We start from the raw sequence: 14,319 nt of genomic DNA on the forward strand, positions 1-14,319 counted from the left end.
TCTTCTACTTTTGTTAGGTTCATACCATTTCTGTCCTTTATTGTGCCCATCTTTGCATGAAATGTTCCCTTGGTATGTCTAATTTTCTTGAAGAGATCTCTAGTAGCCTCCATGAGATGCAAAGAAATGAGCATCAGGATAAGGCACACCACAGGGATGCAATCACAAAGGCAGACTATAAGAAGCCACAGAGTAAATGAACCAAGTCCTTAGATAAATAAATTGCAAAGAAAAAACAAAAATAAAAACAGATGAATGAGAGGGACTTCCCTGGCAGCCCCAGTAAGACTCTGGGCTTCCACTGCAGCAGGGGCAGCTTCTATCCTTGGTTGGGGAACTAAAAACCCACACTCCACATGCCATGTGATGTGACCAAAAAATCAACAAAATTGCTATTATTTTAAAAAAGATGAATGAGAAACATAAATTAAAAATGTCTTTAAAAAGACACTTCAAATAAAAAGCAGCAGAACTGAAACATAGAGCGAGTGGTAAACTACAGTGTTTAGGATTGCCAGACTTCTAAGTAAAAAGAGTCATGACCCCAAAGCCCAAAACTTTTAATGTGTGACTGAAACTGTGCAACTTTTATCTTAGGGAGTAGCTCACCAGTCAAATACAGGATGAAACCTAATGACTACATATACATTCTTCATAGTAACTCCACTAAAACCTTCAGCAGCTTAAGATATTTGATAAAGATGGAAAGGCACTTCTGTGCTCAGACTTAGTTGTAACTGAGTACCTTGATTTACCATTAAAGTTTGAGAAGTATTTACCTACTTAGAAAACAGAATAAGATGATTAGGTTTTAAAGCAAAAGATCTGACTTCCTGTCATGGTCCAATGCCTCTTCCTACCTTACCTTGGCAAGGGTTACAAGCAAGGAAATTAACACTGCTGAGAAGCCACACCACTGGGCTAGGCAGTTATCTAGACAGCTCCTTTCTGGTGCTGACAGTCTGGCAGGGAAATAATTACATGTGACTAGTGTTATGAAAGTACTAGATGCTATGAATGCATCCCGTACTAAAAAGAGACACAGCATACTCTCAGACGAGGCAGAAGGAACACCAGAAACCTCTCAAACACACATTCTCTGATTTTCTATTTTTTTTCATCTTTAGATAAGACTGATATAACAATGACTAACTGACAGATAAATGAATTTATTCTTAGCTATCTTAAGACCTATGGACGAACCTTTGGACATGAAGGAAAATACACCCTGGCACCCTTAAGGCTGTACTGATAAGGAAAGGAGAAGAGAGAATGTTTATGGACAGTCCATTGTGCATACCGAGAAGAGGTGTGCAATGCTGTCCATAGCCTCTGAGAGTCTCTCACAATTTAACATGTAAACCCAAGCACACACAGCCTGGTCATCCAAAGACTACTCTGACACACATGTCAGCAACCTTGGCGGACAAACTCTGAATACCTCACCTGGAGATTCCCACAGGTTCCTAGAGAATGTCCCTAGAGCTTTAGAGAAAGATGCCATGAATTAAGAAGAAGTAACAGCCTGTAAGTTGAAATAGTTCAGTCAAGATTAAATGAATTTTAAAAATTAAATGCAAAGAACAGTATCTTATTTCCACCATTCATCTGTAAATTTTGATATAAACAAACTATGTTGGTTTTTTTTTAAATCCAAACCATAGGAAAATACTTTTATATTTCTGTACTTAGAGGTTTTTTAAAAATATTTTTATTCCAATATCACCAATATTAAAGGTAACTTATTTATTATATACTATTATTTTATCCTTATTTTCCACACAGCTATTACCTATTTCTTCCCCTTCGAGTCACCTATAGGAGGGAGTTGTACATGGGCAACTTTAAAATATCCAAAGAAAGGATACAGAGTTAAAACAACATACAACACCATCTTTCTTTCTCCTGGCCTTTCCCTCTTAAGTAACCTTTATAAACCTCTTCACTAGAATATGACTACGTGACAAAAACATAAACATATATTACTTAACTTTGTTGCCTATTAACAAGGACAAAAATAATCGCTTATTTAAATGAGCTTTTGTAAATCATCTGTTTTCCATTTTCATAGTTAACGTTTAAAGGATGTGTCAGAGAACAAGTATAAAGAAATTCTATCGAAATTATTCTAAAAAATTAAAACATTTTAAAAAGATTAATTTAATTGTATTCCTTTAAAAATACAAAGCAAAACAAAATCAATTTCTATTTGAAGATTCCCTTATAATTAGTACATAACATGTAAACAGAGCATTCATACAGGAGTCAGATTTTTTGCTATTCTGAATCCTGGACCATTGAGATAAATAGCAATGGAAAATAAAATAAAGAAGAACTTCCTTCTTTCAGCTGAAGATATACTGTCTGTAACTTAAAAATATAGAATGAAATTGTTGAAAATTCTGGTTAGTGTACTACAAACTAATAATAAGTTATGTACCGTACCTACACCACATTATATGGTAGCATATATTATTCATACATTAAAATAAACAATGACCAGTAGACTTTTAGATAGTTTACATAGAAGAAAGTAATTAACCAAATACCTTTTGATAAAAGACTTAAATAAAGACTGGCTTTCAAGAGTTAAAAAAATTTTGAATACTAAAAATGTATTAGTGTACTATTGGAAATAGTACACATTGATAGTCTATATAACCTCTAAACACAAGGTGCTTGTGCATGTTTCAGTATTTCCCTAACAACTTTACAATCCTACAAGGCAAAAAGTGACTAGTACTTTGTAATACATGTTGATTAACATAATAAATAAATGATTCTTGGACCTTTTCTCCCAAAATTCCACATAAAATTTGAGAGATCTGTCTGTATAAAATGACTTACTTTGTAATACGGTCAATGTTGGCAATTTGCTTCTGATTTCGTATAATCTCAATGGCTGCCCAAAGATGCTGGATAGCTTTTGTGTCCGCCTGCCGTCTTTTTGTTAAGCGTGCCATGACCTGTTTACTCCTTTAGCTGTAGCAATATATGGAAACATAAGGGAAAAGCACAGATTACCAAATCAATTATCATCAATATAAGTGAGTTAACAGTCAGCACCTCACTATATAGTACAGCCAACTTTTTATTTTCTACCATCCACATCACCAATTACTCCATTAAAATTTTCACTTCATTACTTCACAAAGAATGACACTAAAAGACCAATAGTCAAAAAGGTCTGCCCAAGAAGGAGCAGTCATCTTACATCAATACACCAAAGAAATACACATATAAAACTTATTATAAAGCAAAAATATTACTACATAAAATTTCATTTTTTGATATTACATTGCGTGTAATTTGACAGATCAATGCAAAATGGAAACTAAATGTCCAAATTATTAGGTACTTCATCATGAAAGAGGCTTCCGTGCTGGCTTAGACAGTAAAGACTCCGCCTGCAATGCAGGAAACCCAGGTTTGATCCCTGGGTTGGGAAGATACCCTGAAGAAGGAAATGCCAATCCAGCCCAGTATTCTTGCCTGGAAAATTCCATGGACAGAGGAACCTGGTGGGCTACAGTCCATGGGGTTGCAAAGAGTGAATATCTTTATTCAATATAGACATACTGATAGATGAAAACAACATTCCTTTAAAGAAAAATAAGACCACAAACAGAAAGTACAGAACAGTTGTTTCTGACTGAGGTGTCAAAGGCTGGCAGTTGGTATACCGGTGATGACATGAAAGGACCCACATTATCGGAAAGGTTCAGGTGCCAGCCATTCTTTAAGTTATAAGCAATCAACATTGTTAATTTACTCAGATTTCTATATTCTGAACAGACTGAGGCAAAAGGCCACCGGCTACATCCTGGCAAGACTAGGGGGAAAAAACAGAGTTGCAGCCTGAATGTCTGCTAAGCGATGGTACAACATGAAGAGGCCACACGTCTGAACTCCCCACTGGGCACGGGCACAGACCTGCTGGGCAACGAGAGGCCTGAGCCCTAAAGCACACAGGTTACGATGCCGAGGCCCAAAGGCATAAGACAGACAAGCAAAGCTCTGGGGATGGCTGCACGCTCCCTGGCCTGATCCTTCAGCAGCAGGGATGCTCCTCCTCCGAGCTTCCTTGCGCTTCCCTGTGCTCTGGGGAGTCAGCAGAGCCTCGCAGACCCCTTTCCCCGCCTCCACACGTCTTTTCACGGCTAAGTCGGTTCTCCCTACTTCTCCAAAATCCCAAAGAGAGCCAGCAGTTGCCACAGTTTAACAGAGACTCACTTCTGGTGAATCTAGGATCAGCTAGGCTCCTGAAATAAGACAGTTCTTTTCAGAATTACAAAATCAGTTCAGAATCAAAACAATAACGCCAACATTCAAGTTTTCAAGAAAACTTCAGGATAATTAGTTGTACAGTATAGACTGAAATATGAAACTAGAAGATTTTCTAAATTTTAATTATGATTTACAAATGTGTCTTTTTCTAAAAAGTTGAAACTTTAAAACATACAGAAACTTCTCAGTTTAAGTGCACTAGTACAGGTATGTCAAGTTTCCAAACCCAGTAACATTATGATGAGGAATTTATTGGTAAAAGTGACATCTAATGGTGAACCACAATAATACAACTTGTCAGATTATACAAATACCCAGATAAAAGAACAAAATTTCATTTTCACACGCTTAAAGAAAAATAGCTGCCTATTTTGTGTAAGGCATTGTGCTAAACACAATGAAGTATTTTTAAATGTATAAACTCTAGTCCTTGACAGAAAATGACCTAAAACTAGCAGAGGAAATTTGACATATACATGGCACTACTAATTATAATATCATATACGACATAAATGGTCCAAAATATATGCTGTGAGAATCCAGAGAGACATTACTTCTAGATTAAGTAACACTACAAAATGGTAAATGTGGGAAAATATAAAATTTCTTAAGTCTTGAAAAGATAACTGATTGTTTAAAGCAAACATAAAAATAACTGTTAGGTATCATTAGATTTACAACATATGTAGAAGCACAATATAGATGACAAGAATAATACACATGCGGGGAGAGGTAGTAAGCAGTTATATCATTGTAAATTCTCACATTTTATGTGAAGTGGTATTTATTACATTAATTCAAGGGGAAGTATATTAAATCATGGATGCATATTACAATCCCTGAGTCAAACAATGGAATACAAACAGGTACAGTTGACATGTAACTCAACTTGTAAGATGTTTTCAAAATACACGCAGGTAAAGTTAAGAATACTTTACTCAGAAATACAGAAAATATATAATAACAAAGTTAACATTTACAAATACTAAAATAAATAGCAAATATAACTATTATCTAACAGGAGAATATAGTAGAGACTGGTAGCAGAAATTTTAAAAGTGATGTCACTTAATTCCTAGAAATGATTAAATTCAAGATTAAAGAATTAACCAATGCTACATTTCAGGAAAACAGATGTGAAGTTAAAACCAAGATTTCTGAGATCTACCTATCCAAGTCACACAGACAGAACAGAAGAGAGAGCCCAGAAACAGACCTACCAGCTGTTAAGTGTCAGAGTCAGCTCATTCCTGACAAAGCAGCAAACGCAATGCAATCAAGCCGTCTGTTCATCAAGTGTTGCTGTACAACTGGACATCCACACATACAAAAATGAGCCTAAACACAAACCTATGCCTTTAACCAAAATTAACTCTCTATTCTGTTCCACTAATCTATGTAACTGACTGTTACTTCACCAATACCACACTGTTTTAAGTACTATATCTTTATAATAAATCTTGAAGTCGGGTAGTATCAGGCCCTGATTTTGTTCCTCTCTTTCAATACTGAGATGGCTGTTCTGAGTCTCTGAAAGGCTGGAGAATGTGTAAAGACAAAGGAACACTCCTACACTGTTGGTGGGAATGTAAATTGATGAAGCCACTATGGAAAACAGTAGGGAGGTTCCTCAGAAAACTAAAAATACAATTACCATCAGCAATTGCACTCTTGGGCATTTATTTGGAGAAAACTCTAATTCAAAAAGATACATGCACCCCTATGTTCATAGAGCAGCACTATTTACAGTAGCCAAGACATGAAAGCAACCTAAGTGTCCACCAACAGATGAATAAAGAAGATGTGGTCCATATACATAATGGAAATTACTCAGCCATAAAAAAGGCATGAAATAACGCCATTTGCCGGAACGTGGAAGGACCCAGAGAAGATCATACTAAATGAAATCAGACAAAGACAAATACCATATGATATCACATATATGTGGAATCTAAAATATAACACAAAGGAACTTATTTACCAAACAGAAACAGACACACAGAGATCAGAATTATGGTTGCCAAGGTGGAGAGGAAGGAGGGAGGCATGGATGGGAGTTCGGAATTAGCAGATGCAAACTATTATCTACAGAATAGATAAACAACACGGTCCTACTGTATAGCACAGGGAACTATATCCAATATCATGTAATAAAATATAATGGAGGAAAAAAATGAAAAACAGAACTCCCATATGATCCAGTAATTACACTTTTAGGTATTTATCTGAAGAAAATGAAAACTCTATCTCAAAAAGATAGCTGTACCACCACATTCACTGCAACTGATTCACAATAGGGACTTCCTGGTGGTCTGGTGGCAATGGTCAGGGAACTAGGTCCCACATGGTGCAGCTGGGAGTCTGCATGCCACAGCTAAAGGATCCCAGGTGCCAAAACAAAGATCGAAGATTCTGTGCACTGTAACTAAGACCTGGTGCAGCCAAATATTTTTTTTAAAAACCAAACTTATATATTTAGAGAACAGACTGATGGTTGCCAAAGGCAGGGAAGGTGGGAGAAAAATGGGTAAATGTAGTCAAAAGGTAAAAGTTTCCAGTTAAAGGTCATAGTGAGAAAGACTTGGTATATTTCAAGGGGAGAAAAGACAGTGGCTGGAATGTCATAAAGAGAGGTGCTGTGTGAAAAGAGGCAGAGAGGCAGGATCTAAGATCAAACCATGCAGGATCCGAAGTCCAGAATAACCAGCGTGGATTTCCAAGTAATTTCAATGGCAGTAACTGAGAGGATTTTAAACTTAGGCGAGTAGCCGTGATTTGCTTTAAGAAGGATACCCTTAGATCATGGATGTTAGGATGCTGAGTAAAAGACCTTTCTGCCCCTCCCCCCAAAAGTGGACAAAAAAACCAAACATCTTTGATGAACATATACTCCGCAAAAAGTGAAGACACACAATGAATACAGGAGTTGTATGTTTCTGGCCAAACAAAGGAAGGTCAAATTTACATAGGGAAGTACAGTCAAAGCTAAGGTCTTTCCAGTAGTCATGTATAGAAGTGAGAACTGGACCATAAAGAAGGCTGAGCACTGAAGAATCGATGCTTTCAAATTGTGGTGCTGGAGAAGACTCTTGAGAGTCCCTTGGACTGCAAGGAGAGGAAACCAGTCAATCCTAATGAAAATCAACCCTATATATTCACTGGAAGGACTGATGCTGAAGCTAAAGTTCTAATACTCTGGCCACCTGATGCGAAGAGCCTACTCACTGCAAAAGACCCTGATGCTGGGAAAGATTGAAGGCAAAAGGAGAAGGGTGTGGCAGAGGATGAGATGGTTGGATAGCATCACCAACTCAATGGACATGAACTTGGGCAAATTCCAGGAGATAGTGAGGGACAGGGAGGGCTGGTATGCTCCAGTCCATGGGGTTGCAAAGAGTCAGGCACGACTTAGCAACTGAAAAATAGTGACGAAAGCAAGCCACTTGCCTAGAACTCCAGAAAAATTTGGGAGTAGAAGGCAGCAGATATAGGGATAATTACAGATGCTGAATAAAAGATATTATTTAATAATGTGTAAGAAGCAAACAGACTTGTAATAGTATACTCATCTAACATTTTCCACTCTATTCTTCAAGGTCCAATTTTATAGGAATATTCTATTTAAAATGGGATTCTAACGCCATAATTCCTCACTCTATCTGGTCATCTAAAACTGAGAAAATTATGTTTATTTAAGAAAATCTGACTTGAAATATTTTAAAATAATTAGAAAAAACTGAGAGGACTGATGTTAGTGGGAAATGAACTGCAGACGAAGCTATGCCAACCAGCTGGAAGAGCAAATGACCAGTTCAGAACTTGCTGAAGACAACACCAACAGTCAGCAACCAAGCCAAAGGAGGCTTCTCCAGGTCACTCCTCCTCCTCTAAAAGCCCTGACTTCTGCAGACTGATGGAGTCTACATTAGAGAGGAAAGAAGAGAAACCCGTGGGAATTATCAGACACTCCACAGGTCCTCAGGAAGCCCTCTGGTAGACGTGCAAAAACATGAGAAGGCAGGTGTCGGTCACCAGTAACTGGAGTGGCAGTGAATTTCACTGCTCACAGGCTTCTTCCCTTGGATTTTTCTGGGACTCGATTAAGACAATGAAGCTGCTCCTGCTCTGCTCCGACTCTGTAAGTGGAAACGACACTCTCAATCTGGAGGAACATCAAGGACCACCTGACATGCAGACAAAAGCCAAGAATACCGAGGCTGCTCAGCAGCAGTGCCAGGAAAACCTCCTCAGGTGGTCTAACTCACTTGTAGGCACAACTTCACCATGGCTGGCATACCAACTGCCCAGGTGCTTCTGATACCTGTCAATGTCACCAGCTTACTCCACAACCTGCAGAACACTAGGCTGCTGCTCAAACTACAGGAAATCTCAGAGACACTGAATTGGGTGGCAGCCTGGACATCAATGAACCAGACACAATGCAGGACCATTAGGAAACACTAACCAACCCCACCTTTGCTATCCAGCCCCCTGATCATCAGCAAAGCAACAATGCCAGAGTATTTTTGAGGAACCTGAAAAGACTACTAGTTTTCTTCTGGGACACATTTATTTTTCAGGTCATTTAGATTATCCTCTGTAGGAAACTTCAAGATTAAGATTCCTGAAAAATAATTTCTGAGACAGGCAGCTAAACGTCACAGGGTACATCGTTTTCTATAAGTCATTACAAAAAGAACTTTCTAGAAGAAGGCATATATACTTGGACTACTTAAAAATAAAAGTGTGGCATTTAAAAAGTTAAACAAACAAAAAAACCCAACTGGAACTTTAAAATAGAGCCCAGAACCATCCCCAGAGATTCTGGCTTAATGTTCTTGTCAAGAAGAAAAAAATTCAGGTGCTCAGTCATGCTTGAGAACCAGTGTACTATCAGGAGCTTCCCACGTGTCACCCTAAATCCCAAAGAATTTATTTAAAAGATGCAAACACTACAGCAACTAAGGTTTACAACAGTATGTTTTTCATTAGGATTTGTTTAAATACACAAATGAATCAAGACAAAGTCTAACTTTGTATTGGTAGCTGTTCAGCTTTTATTTCACTTGGAAATAACTGAGACTACAACTTTTTATTTCAATAATCATAAAAATTTAACTTTCAAGTTACTCAAATGGAAGTTTCTGAACTAAAACAATCTAATACAAATACTGATCACAATCGGGAGCCTACTTATATGTGCAGAATAAGAATGTATGTATTTCAAACTAAAAAACATAAGGTATTTTGACATTACACTAAGTGCAATATTTTTAAAATTTGTTTATTTTTACTTGAAGGATAATTGCTTTACAGTATTGTGTTGGTTTCTGGCAAATATCAATACGAATCATCCACAGGTATACATATGTCCCCTCCCTCTTGAGCCTCCCTCCCAATCCCACCCTTCTAGGCTGTTACAGAGAGCCCTGCCTAGTTCCCTGAGTCAGTACAGGGAAGCCTGGCATGCAGCAGTCCACGGGGTCGCAGAGTCCAACACGGCTGAGCGACTGAACTGAAGTGGATCATACAGCAAACTCCCACTGGCTATCTATTTTACATATGGTAATGTATGTTTCCATGTTACTCTCTCCCTATATCCCACTCTCTCCTTCCTCCTCACCCCACACTGTGTCCACAAGTCTGTTCTTTATGTCTGTGAGAGAACCCACACACCACAACTAGGGAGTACCCCTCTCCACAACTAGAGAAAAGCTCACACGCAGCAACAAAGGCCCAGTGAAGCCAAAAATAAATAATTCATTAATTTTTAAAAAGATAACATTGCTAATGGTAAATAAAATGCCCCAAAAAACTTTTACACATATCAATAGCAAGCCCAAATAAATTAATCTCACTTGTTCCTACAAGTACTGGCCAGCTGAAGTAGATATATTCCATATTAATTTGAGAAGGGCTTCATGTCAAAACTCAATTGAAAATTAAGAGCTTTATCTCTCTAACAGTATTTCTCAGATGCAGTTTTGAAACAGAAAAGCAATCAATAAGCAGATAAATCAAGAATCTACCAAAAAACAAAAACAAAAAACTATAGTGTTCATAATAACTTTCAAGCTGAGATAGTTTAGCCTTCATTAAGCGTATTGCTCTTTAAAAAATCTTCCTATAGTTATTAAACATAAGAAAACCTTGTGTAATATCCCCACTGATGAGCATCAACATGATGTGAACCTAGGCATGCTACCAATCAGTTCATCAGTTCTCTCCTCACCACATTTCATATTATTTTATTTTTAGACAATAAACCCCTTCTGAATCCTGAAGCCTCCGTACTTGGAGTAACTTTCAAGAAATGATCTATTTTAAAGGAAACAATAAACAAAAAGAAAAGACAACCTGTAGACTGAGAGAGATATCTGCAAACGACCTGACCGACAAGGGATTAGTCTGCAAAATTTACAAACAGCTCATGAGGCTTCCCTGGTTGCTCAAACGGTAAAGAATCTGCCTGCAATGCAGGAGATCTGGGTTAGATCCCTGGGTTGGGAAGATCCCTTGAAGAAGAGAATGGCAATCCACTCCAGTATGCCTGCCTGGAGAATTCCATAGACAGAGGAGCCTTGCGGCTACAGTCCATGGGGTCGCCAAGAGTCAGACTGAGCAACTAACACAAACACATATGAGGCTTAACACCATCAAAACAAATAACCCAATCAAAAAATGAGCAGAAAACCTAAGTAGACATTTCCCCAAAGAAGACATACAGATGGCCAAGAGGCATATGAAAAGATGTTCAACAGTGCTAGTTATTGGGGAAATGCAAATCAAAACTACACGGAGATATTGCTTCAAATCAAAACTACACTGCGATATTGCTTAACAGCCGTCAAAATGGCTATCATCAAAAAATCCACAAACAATAAATGCTAGAAAGGGTGTAGAGAGAAGGGAATCCTCCTACACTGTTGGCGGGAATATAAACTGGTATAGCGACTACGGAGAACAGTATGAAGGTTTCTTAAAAATTAAATACAGAGCTTCCATATGACCCTGCAATCCCATTCCTGGTCATATATCTGGAGAAAAACATAAGTCCAAAAGGATACATGTATCCCAATGTTCACTGCAGCACTGTTTATGACAGCCAAGACATGGAAGCAACCTAAAAGTTCACAGACAGTGGACTGGATAAAGGAAATGTGGTACATACATACAATGCAAAGTTACTCAGCCATTAAAATGAATGAAACAATGCCATTTGCATCAACATGGATGGACCTAGAGCTTGTCATACTGAGTGGAGTCAGACAGAGAAGGAGAAATACCATATGACATACTTATATGCAGAATCTAAAAAGAAATTATACAAATAACTTATTTATAAAACAGATCCACAGACTTAGAGAAGAAACTTATGGCTGCCAGTGGGGAAGGATAGGAGGAAGAGATAGGGAGTTTGGGATGGACACGTACACTGCTACATTTAAAAGGGATAGCCAACAAGGTCCTACTGTATAGAACAGCGAACTGTCCAGTGTGGCAGCCCGGATGGGAGGGGAGCTTGGGAGAGAAAGGACACCTGTACATGTACAGCTGAGTCCCTTTGCTGTCCACCTGAACTATCACAATAGTGATAGTTGGCTATATTCCGATATAAAATAAAGAGTTAAAAATAAGAAATTAGCTATTTCAAGCCAAAGTCAACTTATCCAGCAATGGGAACAATAGAAGATTCCTTGAGACAATGACTGCCCCGTGTAACGCAAGACGAAAACTTCAGTGAGAAAGTTAGTCCCTGGTGACTCAGATGGTAAAGAATCCATCTGCAATGCGGGAGACCTGGGTTCAATCCCTGGGTTAGGATGATCCTCTGGTGAAGGGAATGGCTACCCACTCCAGTATTCTCGCTTGGAAAATTCTACTGACAGAGGAGCTTGGTGGGCTACAGTCTATGGGGTCACAAAGAATCAGACACGACTGGGCAACCAAGCACAGCACTGCACAACAAGCTCTTCAATACACTTCTAAATATTTGTATGTATCTTTCTTTCATTTACATGGTAAACGGATAGGAAAGATGTACTCTTTCTTTAAATTTTAAGTTTACTTAGCATACAAGGAGGTCAAATTACAAAAAGATATTAATGATTTTAAGTGGGTCTACCTTTCATTTAAATGCTTAGATAATAACAAAGGAATAAAAAAATTACTAACCGTAATAAAGTTGCCTTTAAAAATCATCAAGTAGCTAATAAAAGTCACAAAGTTAAAATCAGAATGAATCTGAAATCAGTGTTAAGAACTCAAAAGTAATTTCAGCTCAAATACAACATGCCTTAACTCATATATATGGTTCTATAGCACCTGTACTTAATTTCTTCGGTTATACCTTATTGCATTTGCTTCAGTAATTCGTTACCAAGTGTCTAGTATAAAGCAGTCTCAATAAATAACAATGTGAATGAACGAATGAACACAAGATATTAAAACATATTCTACTTATTATAAATAATGTCAATATATTTTAATGTGATCTTACAAAACAACTTTATAAAAGCAGTTATTTAAAATTAGTTTACTAGACTTAAATGTTCCTCAGTTTACAAAAAGGCAAATACTGTGTATAAGTTTTTAGCAAAACACATTTTTCCAACTACTGTATAAGAACAGTGTAATCTGCTCAACATATTCCTCTCGTGAGTCCATATGATCCCTTAAAAACCCTATTTTGACAGTATTCCATTGTTATTTCTATCCGTTTCTTTAATTTCACATAAAGTTAGGCAAATATTAGCCATTTATGTATTGACTGAATAGAAAGCATGTTGCTAAAATACAATGAAAGATTAGCTCAATGTCTAAATATTTACTAGTTGTACATAAATTAGATTTGTAAAATTGAGTTGAGTATCTAAGCCTAACAATTTGCTAAATTTGCCTACTAAATACATACTGCTCTCTATAAATATTTAAATTTCCAAATAAATATTTTATTTAACTTTTAATACTATTTATTTGCATTTGTAAGTAACTTTAACATCAAATATTGTATAGTATTTTCACAATACAAACTACAGGCATACCTTGTTTTATTGCACTTTACCTTGTAGCCCCTTACAAATACTGTTTTTACAAATTGAAGGTTCGTGGCAATCCTGCATTGAACAAGTCTATTGGTGCCATTTTTCCAACAGCATTCATTCTGTTTCTCTGTCACAGTTTGGTTATTATTGCAACATTTTAAGCTTTTTCATTATTACTATATTTGTTAGTGTGATCTGTGATCAGTGATCTTTGATGCTGCTGCTGCTGCTGCTAAGTCGCTTCAGTCGTGTCCGACTCTGTGCGACCCCATAGACGGCAGCCCACCAGGCTTCCCCATCCCTGGGATTCTCCAGGCAAGAACACTGGAGTGGGTTGCCATTTCCTTCTCCAATGCATGAAAGTGAAAAGTGAAAGTGAAGTCACTCAGACACAACACAGATAATGGCTAGTATTTTTTTAACAATATTTTTAAATTAAGGTATGTTTTTTTTTTTAGACATAATGCTATTGTACACGTAATAGACTACAGTATAGTCTCAATGTAACTTTTAAATATATATATTGGGAAACCAAAAAACTCACGTTTTATTGTATCTGCTTCACTGTGGTGGTCTAGAGCAAAACCCACAGTATCTATGAGGTATGCCTATAAATAGCTTTTCAAGAATTTTCTAACTGGAAACAGTAATAGCAGGCACACACATGCACATAAAAAAATCTTAAGGGAGTACATATGTTTAAAATATTACATGTGAGTTATTACATCATACTGCTGGGCATTTAGATTTGAATTTTATCTCCCTTCCATTATGTTCATTTCTATCATTTCAACTCTAATCATAGAGATTCTCAAACTTTTATGTTGCTGCTGCTAAGTTACTTCAGTCGTGTCCAACTCTGTGCGACCCCATAGACGGCAGCCCACCAGGCTCCCCCGTCCCTGGGATTCTCCAGGCAAGAACACTGGAGTGGGTTGCCATTTCCTTCTCCAATGCATGAAAGTGAAAAGTGAAAGTGAAGTCTGTC

At 37.4% G+C, this 14,319-nt stretch overlaps 1 protein-coding gene across 6 annotated transcripts in view; it reads right to left on the bottom strand.

Moving 5' to 3' along the window:
• ZMYND11 (zinc finger, MYND-type containing 11) overlaps nucleotides 1-14,319 on the bottom strand; it is a 76,446-nt gene that overhangs the window by 58,016 nt on the left and 4,111 nt on the right. For all 6 annotated transcript variants that reach the window (XM_010836420.1, XM_010836419.1, XM_010836418.1 and 3 more), the window contains exon 2: nucleotides 2,848-2,982. In XM_010836420.1, coding sequence (XP_010834722.1) covers nucleotides 2,848-2,963 — 116 coding nt within the window. In that variant the 5' untranslated portion in view covers nucleotides 2,964-2,982. The remainder of the gene's footprint in view (nucleotides 1-2,847; nucleotides 2,983-14,319) is intronic.

The sequence above is a fragment of the Bison bison genome, unplaced genomic scaffold, assembly GCF_000754665.1.
Source record: "Bison bison bison isolate TAMUID 2011002044 unplaced genomic scaffold, Bison_UMD1.0 scf7180017864063, whole genome shotgun sequence".
NCBI lineage: Eukaryota > Metazoa > Chordata > Mammalia > Artiodactyla > Bovidae > Bison > Bison bison.